The sequence below is a fragment of the Bombina bombina genome, chromosome 1 (genome assembly GCF_027579735.1).
Source record: "Bombina bombina isolate aBomBom1 chromosome 1, aBomBom1.pri, whole genome shotgun sequence".
NCBI lineage: Eukaryota > Metazoa > Chordata > Amphibia > Anura > Bombinatoridae > Bombina > Bombina bombina.
This window is the reverse complement of record NC_069499.1, coordinates 397,912,705-397,940,123: the sequence shown is the minus strand read 5'-3', so window position 1 is coordinate 397,940,123 and position 27,419 is coordinate 397,912,705. Positions and strand designations below refer to the sequence as shown.

Sequence of the window (27,419 nt, the reverse complement as noted above, 5' to 3'; positions counted from 1 at the left end):
AATCGTAAAATTCGAAACCGAACATTCGAAAATCGAATGTTAGAATGTTATGTAAACATTCGAAATTCGATTCGAACGAACGAATGTGTTAAAATTCGTGCCGTTTTTCGAATGTTGCGAAACATTCACCCATAAAAATCAAAAGAGAGAGAACAGCACTCCATGAGATAGAACAGAAGCTGGAATAACTTCCATGCATGTTCATTTTTATTGAATTCCTCAGGGTGCCAGTTCTTTTTGCACACTATGCCCCTTCACAGAGAAAAAATATCCTGAAGCATATCAGTCTGACCCTGCCCAATGACAGTCCAGCGCCGAAATACCAGGCAATTCTTCTCTGAACAAGGGAAGCAACAACCCCAGACGATCGTTTCGGCCTCCTATGGGCCTCGTCAGTGAGGTGCAGTTGTATCTCTCTAAGGGCAAGTGTGCATGGAGTCCACGTCTGGTTTCCCCATTACTCTTAGGGTGACCCAAAAGTAATTTGCATAAAAATCAAAAGAGAGAGAACAGCACTCCATGAGATAGAACAGAAGCTGGAATAACTTCCATGCATGTTAATTTTTATTGAATTCCTCAGGGTTAGAATGTTATGTAAACATTCGAAATTCGATTCGAACAAACGAATGTGTTAAAATTCGTGCCGTTTTTCGAATGTTGCGAAACATTCGCCCATCCCTACTGATCACTGACCATGTGTGTTTTTGTTTTTTTATATATATATAAAACAAAGAATGTTGTAATTGGAGATGTTACTAAGCTCCCTTCTTATTGAATTTTTTTTATTTTTTTTTAACAGAATTGCTACAAATATGACTGGGATAAAGCCAAATCCAAGAAGCTGAGTATTAAAATTGATGCAATTCCACTGGTGGCAGCTAAAGCAAACAGAATTAAAGCCAGTGATGTAAGTAAAGGAATGGATGCACCAAGATTTTGTGTTTGTTTGTTTTTTTCCTCACTATTTTCTGAGTTCTGAGCCTCTTAATAATATGTTTGTTACATTTGCAGGTTTCATATAAAAAAGATTATGAAAAGAATAAAGGCAAGATGATCGGAGCTCTAAGTATTCAAGATGATCCTAAAATGTTGCTTTCTGCTAAAGCAGCGCACAATCAGAGTGATGTAAGCATACTAATCCTATACTGTTATTTAAACACAGGATGCAGTGTCAGTAGGGAAATGAATATAGTAATTTATGCATTAGTTTCAGAGCATACTTTTTTCTTATACATGCAATAGTAATGATCATTTTAGCTTGTGTATTTTTGTTGTGCTCTTATCGTTCTTATGCTTGTAATACTTTAGTCATTGATAAGTATGTTATTATGCTATTGAAACTAAGCATGACAAAATAATGTTTTATTAGCCCCCCAAAGTTATATGAACCTTCTAGAGATAACACATTCTCAGATTTACAGAAGTAGAACCATAGATATTTAGATTTCTGGCAACAGATAAGAACCCAGAGGGCGAGGCCCATATAGTCTTCCCACAGATCTTTCTTAAGTTAAAGCTTATAGGGCCGTTATACTCAAAAATGTCTGTTCTACCTAAAAGATAGTGTTTCAACATCTGTTACAGTGCTATTGTCTTTTAAATTGAGGTTCCTTTGCTAAATATTTTAGGCAACATGTTTTCATATTAACCAGTGACCCTGTACACAAGTATGTACTTTATTTTAGATTTGTTCTTAATTTACTATCATTAATACAAAACATGACAGTTTGCTTAATATTTAAAATAGAGTTTTGCATTTACCAAGTATTTCTTAGTTCCCTTAGCGTATTGGTTCTTACCACCAATAAAATAGTAAGTGATGCCAGGAATGGGGACAAATGTAATTGTGCATATCACCATCCAGGACTTAGAATAAAAGCTGTATTTTAAAGTAAAGGCTCATAGCAAGGCATTTATACTTGTCAATATTCCCTTGTAAGCAGAGCGATTTGAGTCTTATAGGTATTGTTCGTACCCAGATCAGGGATATTCCAAAGGATATTTTGTACAGTAATAATTCAGCAATTTCACAATACAATTACATTCTATTGGAGTGGCCACTTTATTGTAACATTGTATCATTACATTTATGGTGTAGCCATGATTAAATTGTGTATTGTTATACAAACTAATCATTATACAAAGAGGTAAATTATTGTGGCATTCTTGTACTGAGCAATTTTATCTTCATCCACAATATGGTTGCTCTTTTTACTTTAATAGTTACTATCATAAGAAATGTAGCATCCACAAGCCAACATAAGTCTTTTTTTATAATGTTGCTTAATTAAGTTAAAATAAAATAAAATATGTGTAATATGTTTTTTTTTTTTTATTTCTGTATTTTAGATTCAATATAAGAAGGATTATGAAAAGAATAAGACAAAATACTCTTCACCTCTGGACATGATCCTAGTCACTTTAGCCAAGAAATCACAGGCCATTGCCAGCAATATAGATTATAAACATCCAATACATACTTACTTCTATCCTCCAGACAGTGTGAGCCTGGAATTAGCAAAGAAAGCCTATACTATTCAGAGTGATGTAAGTACTTTATCTTTAAAACTATTTAACTTTAAAAAATACATCTTTTTTCAGCTATCATACAATAACGTTTTATATTCCCAAAATTGCCTTAATAAGCCGCCCTCTCTATATCAGAGAAGTTAAATTTGGCACTGTTGAGTTTATCATTGAACTCAACAGAAAAAAATAGTTATTGATGTATTGGTCCAACTGAGAATTCTCCTTTTAGTATATTGTGATACCTTTTTAAGTGGCCAATAAAATGAAGGTTCTGTATTCTATAAGCTTTCAAAACCTTACAGGTCTCCTCTTCACATGTAGGGGATCTACAGCTGAAAAAGAGACGTGAGATCTTAAAAGCTTATGGAATACAGAACCTTAATTTTGTTGGGCAGTTAAAAAGGTATCACAATATACTAAAAGGAAGATTTAATGAACTGAAAACATTAAATAAAATAATGTGGTCTAAATTAAGTCCACTTATATTTTTATTCTATGGAGTCTATTTATGAAATGCTGTACAACTGTAGTCATTAGTATAACAGGTTCCATATAATAACATGGGATGCAGAAGTGTTCTCTACTAATTCTGGCATGATACCATATCAGATGAATTTTTGAGAGCATAGATAGATAGATAGATAGATAGATAGATAGACAGACAGACATTGGTGGGAAACTGCCACCATATAGTACTCAAGACATGTACACGCTCCTGGGCCTACCTCAGTATGCTGTCATTGGAGAAAGCGGTAATTCTGGTAATTTAATTGCATTTGAAAGAATCACAAGAGTTTAATTTTGACCTCTATATCCCTTTCAGTTATATTTTCTACATGCTAAGACATGGTTATTTTTATACCATAAAACAAAATGTCTGAGGTGATATTTTTCCTTTGATTTATAGCTTGACTACAAATCAGACTACAACAGCTGGGTTAAAGGCTGTGGCTGGATACCATATGGATCTATAGATGCTGAAAAGGCTAAGAAGGCATCAGATATCTTCAATGAGGTAATCCCCAATATATGTATCCTGTTGTAACAGTAATATTCCCTTCTTTGTCATTACACTGACTCTCATTCTCATGTTTGTGCTGTCATTTAATAACGTTTTCTCTTCTTTTTTTAACATCAACAGAGACAATATCGTCAGCATCCTGATACTATTAAATTTACATCTATTGAAGATGATCCTGTTATGGTCCAAGCAAAGCTCAACCAGAAACTAAGGAGTGATGTAAGAGGTTTACTTTAGTGTGGATCTTTTATTGTTAAGTGATAAGGTTCGGGGAAAGAAAAAAATCAAATAATTATATATATATATATATATATATATATATATATATATATTATATATATATTTTTTATATATATATATATATATATATATATATATATATATATATATATATATATATATAATTATTAACCAGTACCTGCTTTTCCAATAATTGCTTAGTGTTTTTAATTAGAAGTTGTGCTAATTTAATGTTTTCAATTCCAGATTTTGTACAAATCAGAAGGAGAAAAGGTCCTTCATAAATATTCCCTGCCTGCAGATATTCCAGCTTTCATTCAAGCCAGAGTAAACGCCTACAATCTGAGCGATGTAAGGAAATTCTATACAAAAAAATACCCCATTTGCCGTTACCTTAATTCTGCGAGCTACAATAAAAGTGATGTGTATTATTTATTTTTCAGAACTGCTACAAACATGACATGGAGGAACTAAAGTCTAAGGGGTATGACTTGAAAAGTGATGCTATCTCAATAAAAGTTGCTAAAGCTGCTAGACACGCTGCCAGTGATGTAAGTCGGTACAAAGAGATAGTAGTAATTTGCTTTAGATGATGCATTCTATTTAGAGTAACCATTGACTGTAGGTGTACGGTGCAATATATTACATAGCCAAATGGTTAAATGCATATGAAAGTGTTTTTATTAATTGATATTTAGAGAAGACAGAAACAAAAACATAGTTATAGACAGCAATTCAACATGTTAAATATTTGCATCAGGATATTACCTTATTAATGTTGTGATTTAACAGGTCATTAAACAACTCTCTCTTCTGTGTGAAAATTATGCTTTTTCCACCCACACACCCTAGAGAGGCCAAAAAGCAAATTTTGTAACCTACAAATCAAATAGCTGGTTTAGGCAACTTACAGTATTTTGAAAAATAGGTTACAAATTTGTCTTTTTGGCCACTGTAGGGCTCGTGGGACAAAACAAATTTAACATAGAAAAAGCAGTTTTTTACTGTTGCTTAAATATTACTGTGTTTAACCTCGGCAAAGGGATACACATAAGGCTGGTAATTAATGGCTACACTCATATGCCTCTGGTCATTGGCTTACCAGTTGTGTTCCACTAGCTCCCAGTAGTACCTTTCTGCTCTAGAGTTTACTTTAGCTGTGTGTTTAACCCATTTGCAGGGGCTAAACACAGTTATATGCAAGCAGCAGTGCAATAAAAAATGCTCTAACACATTACAGCATTTTCTTGCACTTTTATGTGAGAAAATAAAATAATACAACCATTTTAAAGGGACACACAAGTCATGATTCAGATAGAGTATACAACTTTCTAATTTACTTCCATTTACAAAATGTGCACAGTCTTTTTATATTTACACTTTTTGAGTCACCAGCTCCTACTGAGCATGTGCGAGAATTCATAGAATGTACGTAAATTAATTTGTGATTTGCTGATTGCTGTCACATGATAAAGGAGGAGTGGTAAAATAAAAAGCTTTGACATTTTTCAGAAAAAAAATACTTCTCATTTTAAGTTCAGACTAAGGGCTAGATTTATCAAGCCCTGCGGCAGCAAGTTCTCACAAGAACTTGCTCGCCGCGATTTATCAAGCAGCGGTCACCAGACCACTGCTTCCCTAACATCTTCGCCACATCTATTCTGGCGAAATTCAATCTCCTCGGTCGAGTCCGACTGAGGAGATTGACAGCTCCTGCCCACGCGTGATTGGCTGTGCGCAGGCAGGGGGCAGGATTTCACGCGAGCGCAAAATTGCGCTCGTGTGCAATGTTAATTACCTGCGGGTAATTGCGTCCCGCCACAGGCGAGCTGAGGCATACAGGGGCGCGTATACGCGCCCCTGTACGCCTCAGGGTTGATAAATCTAGCCCTAAGTGCTATTGCATTATCTTGTTATCATACATTTGTTGATTTTTAGTATTTTGGTCCTTTAAATTGATGGCATTTGTCCGTATTAAAAAAGATAATGTAGTGCTTAAAATATTGTGTTAATACTTTTGTAACTTAAAATCAATTAAATAATGATACCATAGAAATATAATTATATAGTATCAGATACATATCAGGCAAAATCATGGTTTGTAGTACAGTGATAAGTGTTATTAAAAAAAAACATAATGAATCAATATTGTTTCTTCAAGGTAATTTTTGTTTGAGTTAAGATGAGTTAAAGTATTATTTGTTGGGTTCAGCAGATTTAAAGTATTATAATCATTATATAATATTGTACTAATATGCCTAAATGTTTACCATTTTTTTTCTGTAACATAAACAGGCAGATAAATAACATGTATTTAATAGCTGTGCTTTATGGTTCAAGATATGAATTAGTATAGCATTGTACTATTGTCAAAAAATGTGTATACAAAATCTGCTCAAACCATTGTATACATTTAACTGATACACTATCTGCTTCACCTTATTTTTTTGGTTTATTACAGGTACAGTATAAAAAGTCTTACGAGCAACAAAAAGGAAAGATGGTTGGTTTCCGTAGCTTACAAGATGATCCTAAGCTTGTCCACTACATGCACGTTGCCAAGATCCAGTCTGATCGGGAATATAGGAAGGATTATGAAAAGTCAAAGACTAAGTACAACACTCCATTAGATATGGTGAACGTGGTTGTTGCTAAGAAAGCACAAGACATTGCTAGTGGTATTAACTATAAGCAGCCACATCATCATTATACATACTTGCCAGATGCAATGAGTGTTGAGTTGTCTAAAAAGATGATGGAGATTCAAAGTGATGTAAGTTGCTTCAACCAGATAAAATGTGAGAATGTATTACAATACATAAATGTAATAATATATTACAATAAACAATTTTATTTTTTTATACCCTTTCTTTTCTTTTTTTCATGTTTAGAACCTCTACAAGTCAGATTTGAACTGGTTAAAGGGCACTGGATGGATTCCAATAGGGTCTCTGGATGTTGAGAAAGCTAAAAAGGCTGGTGACGCTTTGAATGAAAAGAAGTATCGTCAGCACCCAGACACTATTAAGTTTACCAGTGTTGCTGACTCTCCAGTAATGGTCCAGGCTAAAATCAATGCTCAGCAACTAAGTGATGTAAGTTAGCAGAATAAGCAATGGTTAGGGCCTGTATGCCTCGGAAGTTAATGATCCAATTAATGATAATCTAGATGATAAGTATAAACACTAGGGATGTGCAAAAATTCAGATTTTGACATTCGTTAGTAAACAAATGCTGAAAATATGTATGGCCTACGGCATTCGGGGCATTTCAAAGCCAGATAATATTTGAGTAAAAATGCAACACACACATTTGTATTTGCACCTCCGAATTTTGTCACATGCCTAAAAAACACATTTATATCTATTATATCTATAATGTATTTATATAATGGTTTTTATATAAAGGCCTAGTTTCTATTGAGGTGATAAAGTTTGGAAACTGGAGGCAGGGCAAAAATTCTCCATAGACTTAAATGGAGATAAAATGATTTTATCACCAGTTTCCAAAATGTACCACATCAATGGAAACTAGACCTAAGATGGTACATTGTTAACTGTATCTTTGGACCTAGGTTTGAGCATTCGGCAGCTTCGTTAGCTCCCGGCCTTTTGGCTCTTGTTGGAGCCATATTTGTGCTTGTGAAAGTGCAACACACTAAGATCTGGCAATTAAGAGCTGAAGCTGCCGAATGCACATGCCTATTTGTAACCAATGTTCACAAGATAAGCATCATTGCCATTTGTTTTTTAGTCAACTAACATGATACAGTTTGTGTTTTGAAATAGTAATTTTGCACTTGTTTATTGCTTTTAGTCAAATTATTATATATTCCTTTTGTACGTAAGAGCGTTATGTAGCTGCTAGTACACTAGGGTATGGCTTATATTGAGTTGTTAATAATTATTTATTTATTGTTTCACTCTTTGTTTTATTTTCTACAGAGACTTTACAAATCTTCAGGAGAGAAGTTTATGCACAAATACAATTTAACCACAGATGTACCTCAGTTTATTCAGGCCAGATGTAATGCAGCTAATATTAGTGATGTGAGTAATAGATGATAAAAAGGGGATCACTAACATAGGTACTAACAAAAGGGGTCACACATGATGGAACATGACATTGGTGTGAGGGTGGGGGCATTATTTTCTTCTAATTATGGAAGCTTAACAATGGCTTACTACATATGCTGCATCACTTAATTTCAATTACAATTACAATACACTGAAAATCCTTTATCTTCAGTTTAAATATTAACAGATGGTAACAATTGAACAAAATATAAAGGATTTCTTAGGTAAAAGTATTCTGCCCATACCAATCCTTACTGTATTCTATCACCTATAAATTTGTGATCCTCTCAAATACATAATACATAATATTTAATAAATCATTATCTTTTCCTCCAGAGTTATTATAAGCAGGACTGGCTGAAAACCATAGCAAAAGGACACCATGTGCTTGGCGATTCTATTCCCATTGTTGCTGCAAAGGCTTCAAGAAATATTGCAAGTGATGTAAGTTCCACATGAGAGTGCTGATATTTTGTGTTAAAATACTGTTTGTTAAGTAGCTGTCTCTTGTTTACCCACTTTCCATCTACTCATCCATTTCCCCACCTCTCCTATTCCAATATTTTTATTCTTTGTCTTGTCACATTGACATACAGTATGTTTTTTAAATTATCTGTCTGCCCTTTTTTAATTTCATGATTTACTACCATCCTCATAATACTGTATCTTCCTCTTTATCTTCTCCTAAACTCCATGACTCTCTCCATTCCCTTATTTCAACTATTTCCTCTACGTATAAGTCCACCCTCCCAAACTACAAAGCCATGTTTCTGTTCAACCACCAAACCCACCATGCCTCCAAAGCTACCCTACTACCCAACCTCAAAACCCTATTTTATATCAACTTTCAGCCCCAATGTGTCCCCAAACATCCAAATCCACCCTACTTCCAAATTTCCAAAATCATGTAAAGCTGATGTGGTGCCACTTTTTAAAAAGGGAAGTATGGCTGATCCAGGAAGCTACAGACAGATAAGCCTGACATGAGTAGTGGAGAAGATACTGGAAGGGATTATAAGGGATTATATTTAAAAATATATTTGGGAAAATAAGATTAAGAGTTCAAATCAGCATGGTTTTATGATTAAAAGTTCATGCCAAACAAATCTAATTAGATTCTATGAGGTGGTAAGCAGAAATATAGATAAAGGTGAATCAGTTGATGTGATTTACATTGGTTTTGCTAAGGCTTTTGATACAATGCTACATAAGACATTATTGTACAAAATGAAGGGACTAGGAATAGCTTAATATGTTAGCTCATGGATAAATAACTGGATGAAAGACAGGGAGCAAGGTCTTGTAGTAAATTGATCATACTCAGATTGGAAAAAAGTAATTAGTGGGGTCGGTGCAGGGCCCTGTCCTTTTTATTATTGTTTATAAATGACTTGGACTTCTGTCTTCTTTCAACCTCATCTACTATGTTACTATATATTCTTTTTGCTTTCCCAGCTGCAGCATGAAAACCTTCCCTGACGAACATCCAAATCCCCTTTAATATCAACCTTCAGACTCCCTGCATGAAAATGTCCAAATTTTCCCTACCTCTCGAACTCCAATCTCACTATACTTTTCAAGCTGCTTACTCACTCTGCCTCCAAGCTTTCAACATTCCAATCAGCCCTACGTCTCAACATCCCAACTGGCCCTGCCTCACAAAATTTAACCCAACCAACATACCCAGTCTCTACATACACCCTTCCTCACAACTTCAAAACCTATTATGCTTCTCAGTCTCCATACCCTTCTTACTCTCAGAATGATAACACTCCTTGCTCTCAATATCCAAACCCCCATGACTCTCTCTGCCTTTAAACCTTCCCGGCTTCAAAACATCCAAACCCCTCTGCCTTTTAGCCTTCAACCTCACTATGCCTTTTAACTTGCAAACTGAACCTGCCCCCAACCTTCAAACACACATTACCTCCAAAATATGAAAACCTAATTTGTCTTTAAACATCCAATCATTTCCTCTTTTCCTTGTTATTAGCTATCATAGACTGATATAAGAAATATGCCTCTTAAAAACTCTTTGTCTAGCTCATACTATGCTTCCCTTAGCTAGTCCTGATTTTTCACTCCACCTAGTTTATTGCCTTGCATCTACAATTCTAAAAAAGGATGCAATAAATTATTATAATACATAAAAAAAATTGTATTGAAAACATTATGCATCTGTGGTTACTTCTTATTTCATATACTATAAATATAATAATCTCAAATGTTTTTCTATGGACTATCTAAGGTAAAATGCTACACCAGTAATTCACCCAATTAAATATACAAATGGCCTAAACCTAATTTAATTCCACATTTATTTGTAATGTTTATTATATTGTTTACAGAAGACATTAAAGCAATCCCTTACTTTATAAGAAAGCTGCTCTGATTTTTTTCATCATGTTGGTAAAAGAGAGACCTTCATTTGTACTTTCCTTTTATTGACATCTTTCTTGAAAACTTTTCTATTGTAGTACAAATATAAAGAGGCTTATGAAAAAGCTAGAGGGAAGCACGTTGGATTTAGAAGTCTTCAGGATGATCCCAAACTTGTCCATTTCATGCATGTAGCAAAGATGCAGTCAGAGCGTGAGTACAAGAAGGACTATGAGAAGACCAAGACCAAGTATCATACACCTTTGGATATGGTCAGCATTTCTGCTGCTAAAAAGTCACAGGAGGTGGCTACCAACATTAGCTATAAGCAACCAATCCACCACTATACATTCTTACCAGACGCAATGAGTGTTGATCTCTCCAGGAAAAGGATGCAAATTCAGAGTGATGTGAGTATTCTGGCTATAATACAACTAAGTGTGCATATGATTGTCCACTTTTTTAATATTTTATTAAACCCATATTATGCATTTCAGAATGTGTACAAAGAAGATTACAACAGTTGGTTTAAAGGTGTAGGATGGATTCCTTTGGGGTCTTTGGAAGTAGAAAAAGTTAAGAAGGCTGGAGAAGCTTTGAGCGAAAAGAAGTACCGCCAGCAACCAGACACCATCAAATTCACAAGTGTTGCAGATTCTATGGAAATGAATCTTGCTACGAGTAACACCAAACAGCTAAGTAATGTAGGTATTCCTTTGTCCCAGCAAATTAAACATTTCCTCTATTTCAGTTAAAGGGACAGTCTACACCAGAATTTTTATTGTTTTAAAAGATAGATAATCCCTTTATCCCATTCCCCAGTTTTGCATAACCAACACAGTTATAATAATATACTTTTAACCTCTGTGATTATCTTGTATCTAAGCCTCTGCAAACTGCCCCTTTTTCAGTTCTTTTGATAGACTTGCAGTCTAGCCAATCAGTGCCTGCTCCCAGATAACTTCACGTGCACGAGCACAGTGTTATCTATATGAAATATGTGCACTAACACCCTCTAGTGGTGAAAAACTTATTAAAATGCAATCTGAAAAGAGGTGGGCTTCAAGGTCTAAGAAATTAGCAAATGAACCTCCTAGGTTAAGCTTTCAACTAAGAATACAAAGACAACAAAGCAAAATTGGTGAAAAAAGTAAATTGGAAAATTTTTTAAAATTACATGCTCTATCTGAATCATGAAAGTTTATTTTGGCCTAGACTGTCCCTTTAACTGAATCTCATTTGACCTTTTTCCCTTGTGGTCTGTTTTTACTGAATTACTTTCAACCTCAGTTTGTTTTTCAATCCCCCTTCTCTAGCTATACACTTTCTTAGCTTTTAGTACCTATTTTCTGGATCTCTGTGTAACTAACTTTATCCGTCTTTCTCTGCTTTCCACATATTTCCTCTCCTTTCCTTGCTTTCCCATTCCCTAGCTTTCTCTCAAATTATTTAATCCCGACTTCCCTATCTTCCCTCTTCTATAACTTTCTGTCCTGTTGACTATCTTGCTCCTCCATTTTTTCCCCTTCACCAGCTTTCACTTCTGTTCCTTAGCTACTGATTTCCCCAGCTTTATATCTTGTCCTCTACCTTTCCTCTTCCATATATTTCTCTGCTGTTCCTTCCCTAGTTTTCTCTCCTCTTCTGTAGTTTCCCTGTCTGCTGCTTTATGTCATATTCCTTAGATTGCCACGTCCTCTACTGTCTGTCCTGTTCCATAGCTTTTGCTTTCCGTAGCTCCTTCTCCTTGTTCCCTAACTCTATTTTTTAAGCTTCTAAATTGCTCTGTTCTTAAAATATCTTTCTTTTTTCATTAACTAGCTGACCATACCCTTTTGGATATTTATTTGTCTCTTTCACAATATTCTCTTTTGCTTTTTACCTTCCTCTCTCTACCTTCTTTACTCAGAACTTTCTAATGTAATCCCAGAAAAACATATAAAACAGACATTGAACCCAATTGGTTTTCCTATCTAAAGTAACAATGATCTGTTTTGTTGTCAGATAACATACAAAGCAGCTGGAGAAAAAGCTAAACACAAGTATAACCTGAATGCAGATGATCCCAATTTTATCCAAGCAAAAGTGAATGCCTTAAATATTAGTGAGGTGAGTATTAGAATTGTTTTTTAGCTACTTCTCCTTCTTTTTGAAATAATATTACTTTGCATGATAATTATTGTAGTTTTATAAACAGCATGTAATATTCAACCTGTTTATTTTTTACTCTTTATTTATATGTTTATTAATGTAATGTAATTTATGTAAATAACAACACAAATGGGCATATTTATCAAGGTCTGGCGGACCTGATCCGACAGTGCGGATCAGGTTTGCCAGACCTCCCTGAATATGGCGAGCAATACGCTCGCCATATTCAGCGTTGCACCAGCAGCTCACAAGAGCTGTTGGTGCAACGCCGCCCCCTGCAGACTCGCGGCCAATGGGCCGCCAGCACGGGGGTGTCAATCAACCCGATCGTATTCGATCGGGTTGTATTGTGGCGATGTGTGTCCGCCTGCTCAGAGCGGTCTTTGTGACCGCTGCTGCATAACTGCTGTTTCTGGCGAGCCTGCAGGCTCACCAGAAACACGGGGCATCAAGCTCCGTTCGGAGCTTGATACATATGCCCCATTGTCTTAAATAATAAATGCTTGCAAACATTATTTTACAAATAGTTTTACATATAATTGTACTTTTTTATATACTAAATGACTAAATTATTTAGACATAGAATCTTCAATCTTGAAAATATGTTGCATGTTCTGCTACAAAATACATTTGGATTCCAGGTAAAATCAGAGTTCATTTTAGTATGTCCATAATGTATTTAGCGAGCAAGACTTATTGCTTAGATAAGTAGATACTAGAAAAGTACCAGTTGGATCAACTGTTCAAGGAAAGATAAATTAGCCAAGACAATACAGCAGCAGGGGTTAAATGGTTCTGTGTTCATCTAAGTATGTCATCCATTGAGGAAAGCTTTAAAAGCCTCACTCTCATGATATGGTAATACCTCCCTATGTATACAATTATATAAATATCCATGTGTATTGTAGTATTTTGCACTGCAATATTAGTGTTTATTATTTATAAATAACAACAATTTACACATCTCTGTACAAAGATACATAGCATACATGAGAAAATGACAAAACATGACTAAACATGATGAAAGAGAAAGGGATGAGACCCCTGATTATGGGCTACAGTTAGTAGATGATACAATTTATCCAAAATAATTACAATCTAAATGAGGAAGATGTGCAACAATAAGGTGCTGAAATTACAGACAGTCAGATGTATGTATTATGTTACCGTAGCATTGACGACCTACTGTTCAACTGCTCCGCCCACTCAGTTCTGCGATCAAAACTCACCCATTTGATAATAATAGTATAATTTAGACTTATTCATAGCTTATTATACAGATTAGAGCACCAAGCTCTTACACCTACCCCATAATATTGACAATACTAGTCTCTGGAACACAGCATCACAATTAGGCAGACAAATAATATGTGACCCCAGTCAATAATAATAACAATATTCCAGATGTCAAGTTGGTATGAAAAATAATTTTAAGGTATAATAATAGACAACATAAGCAGATTTATAAATAAAGGAAGCCAATAGTAAGCTTCTATATGTAACAGACAAATATCATTTCATAGAATGTTTTCCATCTCTTATATATGTTATAATCTTGCATGTAATGTTTTATCTTTGCAGATTCTCTATGTTGCTTTGAAATAAACAATGCCTTTTTTTTATAGTCTGCCTACAGAGCCGACTGGCTCAAACACCTTGCTAAAGGCTATGACCTGAAGTCAGACGCCATATCCGTTATTGCTGCTAAAGCGTCAAGAAATATTGCAAGTGATGTAAGTAAATTATTTTTTTGAAATTAAGCTTACTATGAAAATTTACAGTGTTGCAAAGTTTTCTTAGAACACAATGGAATAGTTAAAGACTACGAGACTAATAGTAAATTTAGAAAAAAATAAAGTTGAAGGTATCAGCTCTAATAGGAGCTTGCGATTTTTTACTACAAATATGGCCTCTATTCAAAAAGACTGGCAGCATATTTTGAGGTGCTTCTCGTACAAATCCACATCTATATGCCCAATGCCGCTGTATATTTTCTCTCTTATTGAAAAAAGAAATGCAAAGAAAATATGTGGTGTATAATTAGGGCATATCGATGCGGATTTGTATGCCAACCACCTCAAAATATGCCTCAAAACATGCTTGTTAAATTTTGTTTGCAATATTTGTGGCCTAAATCAAGTCATTTTTTGCAGTTTTTTTCACAATTTTATGTCTTTCATAGTAAACCTAAGTAAAATAGCAGCTTTTTTTAAATTTTTTACTTTTGCAAAGGTAAAATTATGTTTGTTTGAAACACTTGTTGCCTTACTTACTACTTTTGCTGAAAACAAAAGTAAGCTTACTTGAAATACTTGTAAAGTACAAAATTGTATTTTTTTTAAAAAACAACGCTGTGTGTATCTATGTATATATATATATATATATATATATATATATATATATATATACAGTGGCGGCTCGTGGGTTATTCAAATGGGGGTTCACAATACACAAATTAGTATAATTACAGCATGCAGCAGCTTTTTAGGTAAATAGTTTTTCTGTTATAAAATATATAACTAGTAGGTAAGTAGCTATAGGAGTCAGTGGGGATAAATTAAAAAGTTAAAATATGCAGGTTTACTAGTGTCTATCTGCAGCAGTTAACTGATTTTTTATTTTTATTTAATTGTTTGAACAACTCTGCAATAATTTAAAAAATAAAATACTTTTAACTAGTAATAATCTATAATTACAGCAGGCCAGGCAGCAGCCGTGACAGCTGTCAACGGTTAACTAGTAATTAAAAGTTTAAACTAGTCTGCAGTCTGCTGCTCAGCCTCTCAGTCTCTCTCTCTATCTAAAATAAAGTAATATGCTGACGACTTTAGTAAGTAATTGATTCTCAAAAACAATATTCTTTCTCACAGTCCAGTCCCTATTCTCCTCTTTCTCTAAGTTGAGTTCAACTTCTTTCTATCACCACACCACCCACTAGTGCCCAGCCACGCCTCAGCTTATTCTGTTTTAAGTTCTCTGAGACTCTGAGTCTGACTAAGTCCCACACCACCAACTTGGTCACACTGAGCCTGACTAACTCTGCAAAATGAGCTCCTCTCAGCTCAACAACTATCTCCGCAATGAGATTTTGCGCCATTTGCGCCATTGAGTGAGAGGAGCCTCATCACGCGTCATCACGTGACTGCGGTGATTATGTCACGTATCTGGAGTCGGACCGTTAGCCTCACCTCTCTGCTCATTCGCACTGTCTATCACACAGGCTGAACTGTGCGATTAAGACAGTATAGGGATGGGTAATGGCTGGGAACAGGCTGCAGGCAATTCTAATAAGTTATATAATGACAGGCACGTGCGGTTAAATTAAAAAAAGTTACACTAATTTTTTTATTTTTTTTTTAAAAAAAAACACTTTGGCTTTTAATTTGTTGGGCTAGAAATGATTGGAAAAATTATATTTTATTAAAAAAAAAATTCCCTTCATTTGGGCTGGGGTCTCACGTGCGGCTGTGCACATATGGAGGAGCTTCCACTGTATATATATATATATATATATATATATATATATATATATATATATATATATATATATATATAGTCAGTACAAAAGGTTCAGATTCCGGGAGGGCAACTACCCATCATTGTAACCATCAACCTATTAAAATCTGTAAATTTATAAACATTAAAAGAAAAAATATAGATACTAAATAGAATTATTAAAATAAGACTATAACATTGGTATACACTTATAACATTTTGATCTCTCCAGTATCTGGTGGCGTATGGTAGATTAGAGATTCAACTGAGGTATCCACCGATTTGTTCATGTTTTAGGTGCATTAAACAGATATACATTGCACATATATTCAATAGTCCAACAAGTTAGGTATGGGCAGATTTCACAATGTCCACAGGGGATCAAAAAAGACTCAAGGTTTGCCGAAGAAGGGGCTGAAATCCAGTATTGTATTTAGGACTCTGGGTGTTACAGTAACTAATAGATGTATCCAGAACCTAAAACCAAGGACGACAGGCTAAATTTTGTGACAACTTTTGACATGTCCCATAGATTGATGAATACTGCCATGAGGAATCAATGGGAAATACTTAAAAGGGTTAGAAGGCTCCCATGCCAACAATTACAACCTCCGAAAATGTCTTATCGCCGAGTTCCCAATCTGAGGGATATACTGGTTGAAATGGATCCCATTAAATGTTATGAAAAGAAAAATTGGCTGAAGCCAACAAAATTGGGATGCGTGTGGAGACTGCACAACCTGCCATAGATCAAAATGTTACATGTGTATACCAATGTTATAGTCCTATTTTAATAATTCTATTTAGTATCTATATTTTTTTCTTTTAATGTTTATAAATTTACAGATTTTAATAGGTTGATGGTTACAATGATGGGTAGTTGCGCACCCGGAATCTGCTGGTGTTTGTGGTATTTCGCTACTGTATGGCTCTGTCTTAGACAGCCAGGCAGACGGTAGGATGCGAGTATGACAGCTGTCAAGTTCAGCTGATCGTAAGTCACATGGTACGGAGCCAACCGGCAACACATGATGACATTGTCGGTGCGACACCCATCACTGATCCACACACAGACATGGTGTTTAGCATTCACATCACACAAGTGTGCAGCTTGTTAGTGAAATTAGCTGTGTATATAAGGGGTGTAAAAGGGAAGCTCTTTAGGTAAGATTTTTGTATTTGCATTGACGTTGCTGTTTTTAAATATGGCTATTAAATGCTAAGTTTTATTACACAAGACCAATAAGTGCTGACTTCTGTACTACTATATATATATATATATATATATATATATATATATATACAGTATATATGTTGTGGGTAAAGTAAGAAATTGGGTAATCCTAGCATTACCCGGGTAAACCTGACATTACCCAAGCGGCTGTGGTTACAGCCCAATGTAACATGATAAATCTTCTCAGAGTACATCGAGTCACTGCATCAAACATATACAGTATATGATGCACTGTAATTCACACATCTTCAATATCTTTTTTGCCACCGCCTGGGGGTTTAAGGGGGGCATAGCGCAAATTTAACCGCAGCATGAAAAATCGGTTGATTTTGAATATCATCTTAAACAATATGCTAGCTGAAGGCCTTTAAAAAATGCAACCGCATACTTTCCATGTAATGCTTCACGCAGCCACCAATAGGTAGCGTAAATCATATTATTGCTTAATAATGTTTACACTTTGCTTGATTTTGAATACCGCCACCTGATTTTTAGGCGAGTTTTTATGCAAATTGAAAGGTTTGCTTGATTTTGAATAGGCCACATAGATCTAGATTACAAATTGAGTGCTATTTAGCACTCATGCTCACGCGTTAACTTTGCTATACGGAGGTTTTTTGTGCATGTTGGGTTGCCCTCGTATTACAAGTTGAAAGTAAAATGTTTGCTCGCAAGCATAAACCTAATGAGCACAAAAAAATATTGCAACCGTATTAATTTCTTCTCTCATATAAATCCATGGAGCGTAAAAACATACTAAGACCCATACTCGCATGTAACCCGACCATGTATATTCAAAAGCGCTAAACCCAACATGAAATATTACTATTTCACATTCCAGTGTTCTTCACATAGTAGAATATGTTCTATTTATTCTTAAATACATATTTGTATATATTTATGTATATACCTATATACAGTTGTGCTCATAAGTTTACATACCCTGGCAGAATTTATTATTTCTTGGCCATTTTTCAGAGAATATGAATGATAACACAAAAACTTTTCTTTCACTCATGGTTAGTGTTTGGCTGAATCCATTTATTATCAATCAACTGTGTTTACTCTTTTTAAATCATAATGACATCAGAAACTACTCAAATGACCCTGATCAAAAGTTTACATACCCTGGTGATTTTGGCCTGATAACATGCACACAAGTTGACACAAAGGGGTTTGAATGGCTATTAAAGGTAATCATCCTCATCTGTGATTTGTTTGCTTGCAATTAGTTTGTGTGTATAAAAGGTCAATGAGTTTCTGGACTCCTGAGAGACCCTTGCATCTTTCATCCAGTGCTGCACTGACGATTCTGGATTCTGAGTCATGGGGAAAGCAAAATAATTGTCAAAGGATCTGCGGGAAAAGGTAGTTGAACTGTATAAAACAGGAAAGGGATATAAAAAAGATATCCAAGGAATTGAGAATGCAAATCAGCAGTGTTCAAACTCTAATAAAGAAGTGGAAAATGAGGGGTTCTGTTGAAACCAAACCACGGTCAGGTAGACCAACTAAAATTTTAGCCACAACTGCCAGGAAAATTGTTCGGGATGCAAAGACAAACCCACAAATAACTTCAGGTGAAATTCAGGACAAGTGGTGTGGCTGTTTCAAGATGCACAATAAGGAGGCACTTGAAGAAAGATGGGCGGCATGGTCGAGTCGCCAGAAGAAAGCCATTATTTCGCAAATGCCACAAAGTATCCCACTTACAATACGCCAAACAGCACAGAGACAAGCCTCAAACCTTCTGGCACAAAGTCATTTGGAGTGATGAGACAAAAATTGAGCTTTTTGGCCACAACTATAAACGCTACATTTGGAGAGGAGTCAACAAGGCCTATGATGAAAGGTACACCATTCCTACTGTGAAACACGGATGTGGATCGCTGATGTTTTGGGGATGTGTGAGCTCCAAAGGCACAGGAAATTTAGTCAGAATTGATGGCAAGATGAATGCAGTATGTTATCAAACAGAACGCCTCATTTTCCACTTCTTGATTAGAGTTTGAACACTGCTGATTTGCATTCTCAATTCCTTGGATATCTTTTTATATCCCTTTCCTGTTTTATACAGTTCAACTACCTTTTTCACACCTTTGACAATTCTTTTTCTTTCCCCATGACTGAGAATCCAGAAACGTCAGTGCAGCACTGGATGAAAGATGCAAGGGTCTGTCAGGAGTCCAGAAACTCATTGACCTTTTATACACACACACCAATTACAATCAAACAGCTCACAGGTGAGGATGGTTACCTTTAATAACCATTCAAACCCCAGAAACACAGTTGATTGATAATAAATTACTTCAGCCAAACACTAACCATGAGTGAAAGAAAAGTTTTTGTGTTATCATTCATATTCTCTGAAAAATGGCCAAGAAATAATAAATTCTGCCAGGGTATGTAAACTTATGAGAACAACTGTATTTATTCCTATAGATATAGATATGTATTTTACATGAACAGTATTAGATATATATAGAAATATATATATCATAATAAAAAATACATTATTCATTTGTGAAGAACATAGAAATAGAAAATATGTGTAACGCTCATCGTGTTTCACAATTTAGATTGCAACTATACTTTTAAATGTTTTTGATTATATTTGTGCCACTTTTTTGTCTCGCCTAATTGTTTACCAGAGCTCTGTAGTCGCGCTAACCTGACACACGTTAAATTTGATTGTGCTCAGCGAATGCATTTACTTTCAACTCATAATATGCATGCTATTTCCGGAACACACAAAGAAACGCAAAATACCCCTTATCGCTTGCGTGCTACACCTAGCGACACACTCATAATATAGCCCATAGTGGGTCTTCATACACCACTGAAGACTGTACTGTGTACTGAAAAGTGAGGTTACTTTGCGGAAGTTAGCAAATCTTTTTTAAGCAGAGACAAAAGGTCTCTGGGCATTCTGAGGCCCAAAATTTTGAAATTGAAGAGAAATGACCTACATTGAAATGCAACATGGCCTTGACCTTTATGTGTAGATAGATAGATAAACAGACTGTTTCTTAGGGATTAACAATAACAACTATCTGATCTTGCCTTTTCATTAAGCATTGCACATGAAATAGTTAATTTATTTTGACATTTACACTCACATTGTTATTTTTATTTTTAGTACAAATACAAACAAGCATATGAGAAAGACAAAGGTAAACAAGTGGGCTTCCGTAGTCTGCAAGATGACCCAAAACTGGTTCACTACATGCATGTTGCCAAAATCCAGTCAGACAGAGAATATAAGAAAGACTATGAGAAAATCAAGACCAAGTATCACACTCCCCCTGACATGTTCAGTGTCACAGCTGCAAAGAAAGCCCAAGAAGTGAGCAGCAATACACACTACAAGCAACCTATGCATCACTATACACTCCTGCCAGATGCCATGCACCTGCAACTGTCCAGGAACCAAATGCAAATCCAGAGTGATGTAAGTAAATATTCTCCTGCATGCATTCTACTTCATCTTCTTGATCACATGTGCAAAGACAATATTCTCTTCAATGACAGTGATGGTGATACCTACACATATTTTATTCTCATAGCTGTATTTGCTACATTATTCTGATGAAACACTGTTAGAAGAACTCATAAAGAACACACATATATATGTAATATAAAACAAGTTTAACATATAATAGTGTAATATTGCAACATTTTCAACTATTGGGTTAAATGAACATTTCTTATAGCCTTAGAATATTCTTGCCTTTTAAAAATAAATGTTTATGTTGTTTTTTTTTAAATTTTGATCCTTTACATGCTTATGGTGCAGATGAATACAAAACAAATTGGATAGTAGAAGTACATTTTAAAGTTGTTTATAATCACATACTCTATTTGAAGCATGAAATAAAAAAAATTGGGTTTCATGTCCCTTTAATGTGTTTACAGAGACTTGTTATACCAGCTGCAGAGTATAAAATGTACGGTGAATTGCTCAGTTAGGTTTATTTTAGTATATTAAATAGCTGTCTCAGCTAATTGAGGTCACAACCCAATAAAAAAGGGCTGAGCTTCCCGGGGATTAGACATCATTAACTTATCTATTTATATGATATCCTCCTTATCTCTCTATACACAGTGAGATCAATTAATCTTTTATTATCTCTTTTTTCACTTCTTATTTACATACAGTAGGTTTTCTATAACTATTACTTAAAGGGACATGAAACACAACATTTTTCTTTCATGATTCAGATATAGCATATCTTTTTAAACATCTTTCCACTTCTATTATCAATTTTGCTTTATCCTCTTGGTATCCTTTATCGAAAGTGTAGAAATGCGGTACTGGGAGCTAGATAAACACATCAGTAAAACAATGACACTAATCAGCAGCTAGCTCCCACCTCCTGTGCCTACCTAGATTGCCTATGTAACTAAGCATACCAAAAAAAGAAAGCAAATTAGAAAATAGTAATAAATTCTAGTAAATTGGAAGAATGTTAAAATGATATACTGTATATGAATAACCCTTTAAGTATTGAAATATTCAGTATTGGTTGGGATACAACAGGCAAAAGCAACTATTTCAAATGACAAAATAAGGTAAAGGGGCTATTTTTAAACTATTTAATACACTCCAGCAGGTACATTGGGAACACAGTAAAAATCCCAGTATGCTTTACGCTGATATTATTATTATTATTATTATTATTATTATTAGCATGCTAATTTTATCACATTCTTTATTTAAGAATTTGTACAAGGCTGATTTCAATAACTGGATGAAAGGAGTTGGCTGGGTTCCAATTGGCTCTCTGGATGTTGAAAAAGCAAGGAAAGCTGTAGACATCATGAGTGATCATAAATATCGTCAAAATCCAGACCAGTGGAAATTTTCAATCCCGAATGATGCAATGGAACAGGTGCTTGCAAGAAATAATGCATTAACAATGAATAAGGTAAGCTAATGTTTCTGTAGTTATTTAAATAAGAATACTTAATTATTAAGTCACCCAATTAGTCATCTTATTAAATGAATTAAATATAAAAAAAATTGTAATTCCTTATTTTATTGCACATTTAATAGAGCATATTTTAAACACATTCAATGTTTTCCATGCAAAGTGGTTTAAGCTTTTACAAACATAAAAATGAGGTTGTGTAGCTCACAGCAAGCTATGCAGCCATGGTGATGAGTTTTATACAGAAGCAGCACTATCATACCTCCTAATGAGTATTATTACATTTTGCATACAACTCAATATCTCAGACATTGGCCATACAATTTATAGCAAGGTTCTATAGTTTACATTTGCTGAAGACTGAATACTTAGGCTACCAGAGCTTACGTTACTAAATGGTCTAGTAATACATATTTAGTATTTTAAATACATCCCATGCCCCTTTCTAATACAGTTTATTTAAAAAGTAATCAGCATTTGAAAGTGCCCTTTGTGACAATTAGAACATAGCCTTTTCTTGTATATAGATTAACAATGATATTACATGAATGAATTATATGATATTCAGATAATTTGTGCATTTTTAGAGACTTTATACTGATGCCTGGAATAAGGACAAGACCAAAATACACGTAATGCCGGACACCCCAGAGATCCTGCTATCTAAAGCAAACCAGCTGAACATGAGTGATGTAAGTTATATTGATGTATATGGACATAAGGTTGCAATTTTATTGCAGCACTGTTGTCTTCTTCTTCCTATTTGCCACTGATATATTTCTCCCTAATTCATCCTCTGCACTTCCTGATAACTTGAAATTGTCCTCCTTTCTTTCCTTGTTCTTTCCCTCTTCTGATTCCCTTGCTCTGCATCCATAAACCTGCCTATTTTCTCTCTTGTATCCCACTCCCTGCCAGTCTGTTTTATGTTGCCCCTTATTCTGTCAATTCTATGTACCTTTCTTGTTCCCCCCACTACTTACCCCTTTAGCTCTGCCACCATTTTGTCTCTGTATCTCACTTTTGCATCTATAATTTTGTTAGTTAATATTTAACCCCTTGTTCCCTTTAAACTTTGTCTTTTTTTGTGTAATATCTAGAAATTATACAAGCTTGCTTACGAAGAAGACAAGAAGAAAGGTTATGACTTGAAACCAGATGCTATATCAGTTAAAGCAGCTCGAGCATCAAGAGATATAGCCAGCGATGTAAGTATTCTTCAGTTTACTTGTGTATAGTATGAAAAGGAAAGGATAAACACCGTTCCTTACTTTGCACTTTTAAACATAAGTAAGATGCACTGTAACAATGCAGCATACCATCCATGTGTTTGTATTTATCTGTAATTATCAGAGGTATTTCCTTCAATTGCAGTATAAGCAATGCATCAATATCTACATGACTGTACTACCCCCTCCACTACAGCACTTGTCTTGTACATGCAAAACTTTAAAAAAAAAAAAAAAAAAAAAGCCACTTGCAACCTTATATTCATTAATTTTCCTTCATTCTCTTGGAATCTTAAAAAGTAGGCTCAGGAGAAGCAATACACTGGGAGCTAGCTGAACACATCTGGTGAGCTAGTGACAGAAGGCATATATGTGAAACCACCAATCACCCAGTAGTGCATTGCTGCTCCTGGTTCTACTGTCCTTTTAACCCCATAACCCTCCTGCAGGCTTGCTTAAAAAACACGGCCTCACTGCTGGCGGCAAGACCGCACTATTGAAAAAAGATACCCCCATAGAAAGACCAGCAACGTACCCTGGTCATTATGAAGTTAAATTTACTTTACAATTGCACTAAAATCTGTTTTGTTATATAAGCAATTAAGTTGTTGGTGTCCCAAAAGAAATTGCATTATTACTTTCAAGAGGAAATGTCTTCAGTTAATTTTATTACATATTATTTAACTTTTTATGTGTAATTTTCACTCCATGCATTTTTTTACAGTACAAATATAAGAAAGCATATGAATTATCCAGAGGAAAGCACATTGGATTCCGTAGTCTACAGGATGATCCTAAACTGGTCCACTTCATGAATGTGGCAAAGATGCAGTCGGATCGGGAATACAAGAAAGCTTATGAAAAGTCTAAGACAGTGTTCCATACCCCAGTTGACATGTTCAGCGTCACTGCTGCAAAACTTGCTCAGAATATTGCTACAAATACTAACTATAAAAAGCTCATCCATCACTACAGCCTTCTACCTGATGCCATGAATGTTGAACTATCTAAAAACCGAATGCAGATACTGAGTGATGTAAGTAAAGAACTCAACTGTAAAGAAGAATTATCTTTCTATCTATCTATCTATCTATTCATCCATCTTTGTCTGCCTCTCTAGCTATGTAATTGTTTTTAAAACGTTTCAACTTTTGTAAAAAAATAAAACCTATAGCACTATTCTTTAATTTTAGTATATGCTTAATCTGCTATCTGATAAAATAGTCCATAACTCCCATCTAATTAACAAGTTTCACTTTAAGAGATAATTGAAACTATAACATGATATACAAATTTGCAAATAACTAAGTCATGTTTATGTTTGTCTTCTTAGAATCTTTATAAAGCAGACTACAATGATTTCGTCAAAGGCGTTGGATGGATTCCATATGGATCCCAGGAAGCAGAGAAGAACAGGAAAGCAATGGATATTCTCAGTGAGAAGAAATACCGCCAGCACCCAGATAAATTCCAGTTTTCTACTTTGACAGATTCAATGGGGATGGTGTTGGCAAAGAACAATGCTCAGATAATGAATCGCGTAAGCATTATAAATGAAACATTACTAAACGTATTTTTGTATGAACAAATAGATCTTCAGCACTTCAGAGAGTGTTAGTAACATGCATAATGATAATAAGAATTGTGGATAATTCTGTTTATTCTACAATTTCAATCATTTTCTTGTCAAACCAAATATGTCTGATAATTTTAAAAAGGCAATGAAGGAATGAAGTGAGAAAATTCAGAAGAATGCTTCACTGTATAGGAAGATATATTACCATAGTAAAGGACAGATACTAATGTTTCCTTATATATCATTAAAACAGAACATTGAGCTACTATAGATAGATCAATCCATTTAATATATGATTTGTGAATAAGTAAATGTAGCAGTGACATTTTAAAAATGAATTTTCTTTCGTAACATGTGGGATATATTTCCACCACCAGGAGGAGGTCAAGAACCCTCCCAAAAGCTTTTAATCCCTCCCACCTCCTCTCCCCACCTAGTTTGTTCTTGGCCTCCAAGGAGAGAGCTGCTCTGCAAGCAAGATATTATTATTTTCTATTTAATCTTTTATTGGGAGCTCAGACCTGACTTGAGACTCAGTACCCCTCTTCAATCTTCACTCAGGGAAGACCTCAGGATAATTTCTCCAACATGAAGCAGGGGTAAAATAATACCTTAGTTATGGCATGTCAGAACCCTCACAGTTAAATCTCCCTGCCATAATCAGGCTGATGAAACAGTGTTATACTGAGAAACGCGTCGCTGTGTTTTAGTTTTGATAATAAATAATATTTTTAATCAAAACGGATTTTTATACACATTTTATTGGGACTTTTTAATAAGCGGTATCCACCTCAATACTGCTTTCTTCTTGCTACCTGTTCCATGTTGTATCCAATCCATACCTGAGATATCTCCCTTTTATGTTCCTGACACAAAGAAAGAGTTAGCCAGACTACTCTAGAATATCTGGCATGCAAGTACAGCACTTGGAAGTGCTTCACAAAATGTGAGTGCAAAAGATTTGGTATTTTCTTTTACATGTATCAAACATATTGCGCTATGGATGTTGTTCTTTGATCTATCCTAAGGAAGAAGATAATACACCCCCATATCTATATTTGCCGTTGCTACAGAAGAAAAGTTAGCCAGTTTACTCTTGAATTTCTGGCCTGTTTATACAGCACTTGACAGTGCTTTTTTAAATGTGAGTGCATAATATTCACCTTTATATATTTCACCAATATTTGGAACATATTACGCTATGGGCGCCTTATTTTCTGTTTATTTATAGTAATACATTTTTTTACTGTAAGTAGTGTTTATTGTGTCTTACTCAGAGGCCTTTGTCTGCACATTATTGCAGAGGTAAGCTCCACCCCCCCTTTGACACCTATTCTCTTCTCCCTCACCGGATCAGTGGCTGGCTGACATTTTCACAGGGACAGTATGCAGACATTGCAAATTATCTGAGCCCAATTTTCTCACTTTCTTTGCCCAGGAGGTGGGTGAGTACCCTCATAGGAGCTGCTGAGGGGGGGGGGTGTGGGTAAAATTGTTCTGAGGGTGAAACATTTGGGGGTTTTGAGGTGTATATATAGGGTTTTGTTGTAATTTGGGTAAATACACTTACTATTTAAATTTTCAGGAATATATCTTTATTTCTGTCTACCCTTAGTTTTGCTTATCAGTCATGTATTTACCACCATCTAATTTGACTGACCCATTGGAAGAGACCCTTAGGGAACATACTGCAGCACAGGATCATACTGCAGTCCATTTTCCTTGCTTATAATGCAAAACGGGACCAGTTGTGTGCTAATTGTGTCCCACAACTCCAGTTCACAACCAATAATCCTGTTAGTATGGCACCTGGCAGTCATATAGTGCCCATGCCTATTTATGTGGCTCAAGGCAATTTCACTGTTTCTCCAGAGTTTAAAACAAACCTTTAAAGACTATGATGAAACTTTTCGCTACCATCCCAAAACCATGTAAATGTAAGTGAAAATCTGGAGATTTACCTCACACCACCTGTAATATGCAGGGTCCTGTACCTCAGGCTCAGTTATCACTTAGCTTACAAAGCTCTGACTTGGCTAAGTCTCTTTCTGAGGGTTCTGAGAAGTAAATCTCCTCTCAGGACCCTGAGCAAGCAACTGAGCCAAAGACTGATTCCACTTTTAGATTTAAAGTGGATCATATCCGTTTCCTGCTTCAGGAGGTTTTAAATACCTTAGAACTATCAGAACCAAATCCAGAGGATTCTAAGCCTGCAAATAAGATAAATCAGGTTTTTAAAGGTCATCCCGAAGTGCCTGAGGCCTTTAAAGCACCAGACTTGGTTACAGAATATATAGCCAAAGAATTGAAGAAACCAGGCATTCATTATGCACCTTCTAACAGATTCAAATAAATGTATCCACTTTCAGAAAATAATTTGACAGCCTGGAAAGAAGTCCTTAAAGGGACAGGAAACACAAAAAAATTATTTAATGATTTGGATAGAACATACAATTTTAAACAACTTTTCAATTTAATTCTATTATCAAATTTGCTTCATTATCTTATTATCCTTTGCTGAAGGAACAGCTTTGCACTTCTGGCAGCTAGCTGAACAC

The 27,419-nt window shown here is 35.2% G+C and overlaps 1 protein-coding gene across 1 annotated transcript in view; it reads left to right on the top strand.

Annotated features, from left to right (window-relative positions):
* The window catches only part of NEB (nebulin), a 262,192-nt gene that overhangs the window by 32,599 nt on the left and 202,174 nt on the right, over window positions 1-27,419 (top strand). The window contains 21 exon segments of the mRNA XM_053698301.1: window positions 800-907; window positions 1,012-1,125; window positions 2,350-2,547; window positions 3,437-3,544; window positions 3,671-3,769; window positions 4,037-4,141; window positions 4,234-4,341; window positions 6,252-6,563; window positions 6,682-6,885; window positions 7,735-7,839; window positions 8,203-8,310; window positions 10,344-10,655; window positions 10,743-10,949; window positions 12,250-12,354; window positions 14,022-14,129; window positions 20,265-20,576; window positions 21,847-22,053; window positions 22,644-22,748; window positions 23,157-23,264; window positions 24,010-24,321; window positions 24,619-24,825. Of these exon segments, the coding sequence (XP_053554276.1) occupies window positions 800-907; window positions 1,012-1,125; window positions 2,350-2,547; window positions 3,437-3,544; window positions 3,671-3,769; window positions 4,037-4,141; window positions 4,234-4,341; window positions 6,252-6,563; window positions 6,682-6,885; window positions 7,735-7,839; window positions 8,203-8,310; window positions 10,344-10,655; window positions 10,743-10,949; window positions 12,250-12,354; window positions 14,022-14,129; window positions 20,265-20,576; window positions 21,847-22,053; window positions 22,644-22,748; window positions 23,157-23,264; window positions 24,010-24,321; window positions 24,619-24,825 (3,552 nt within the window).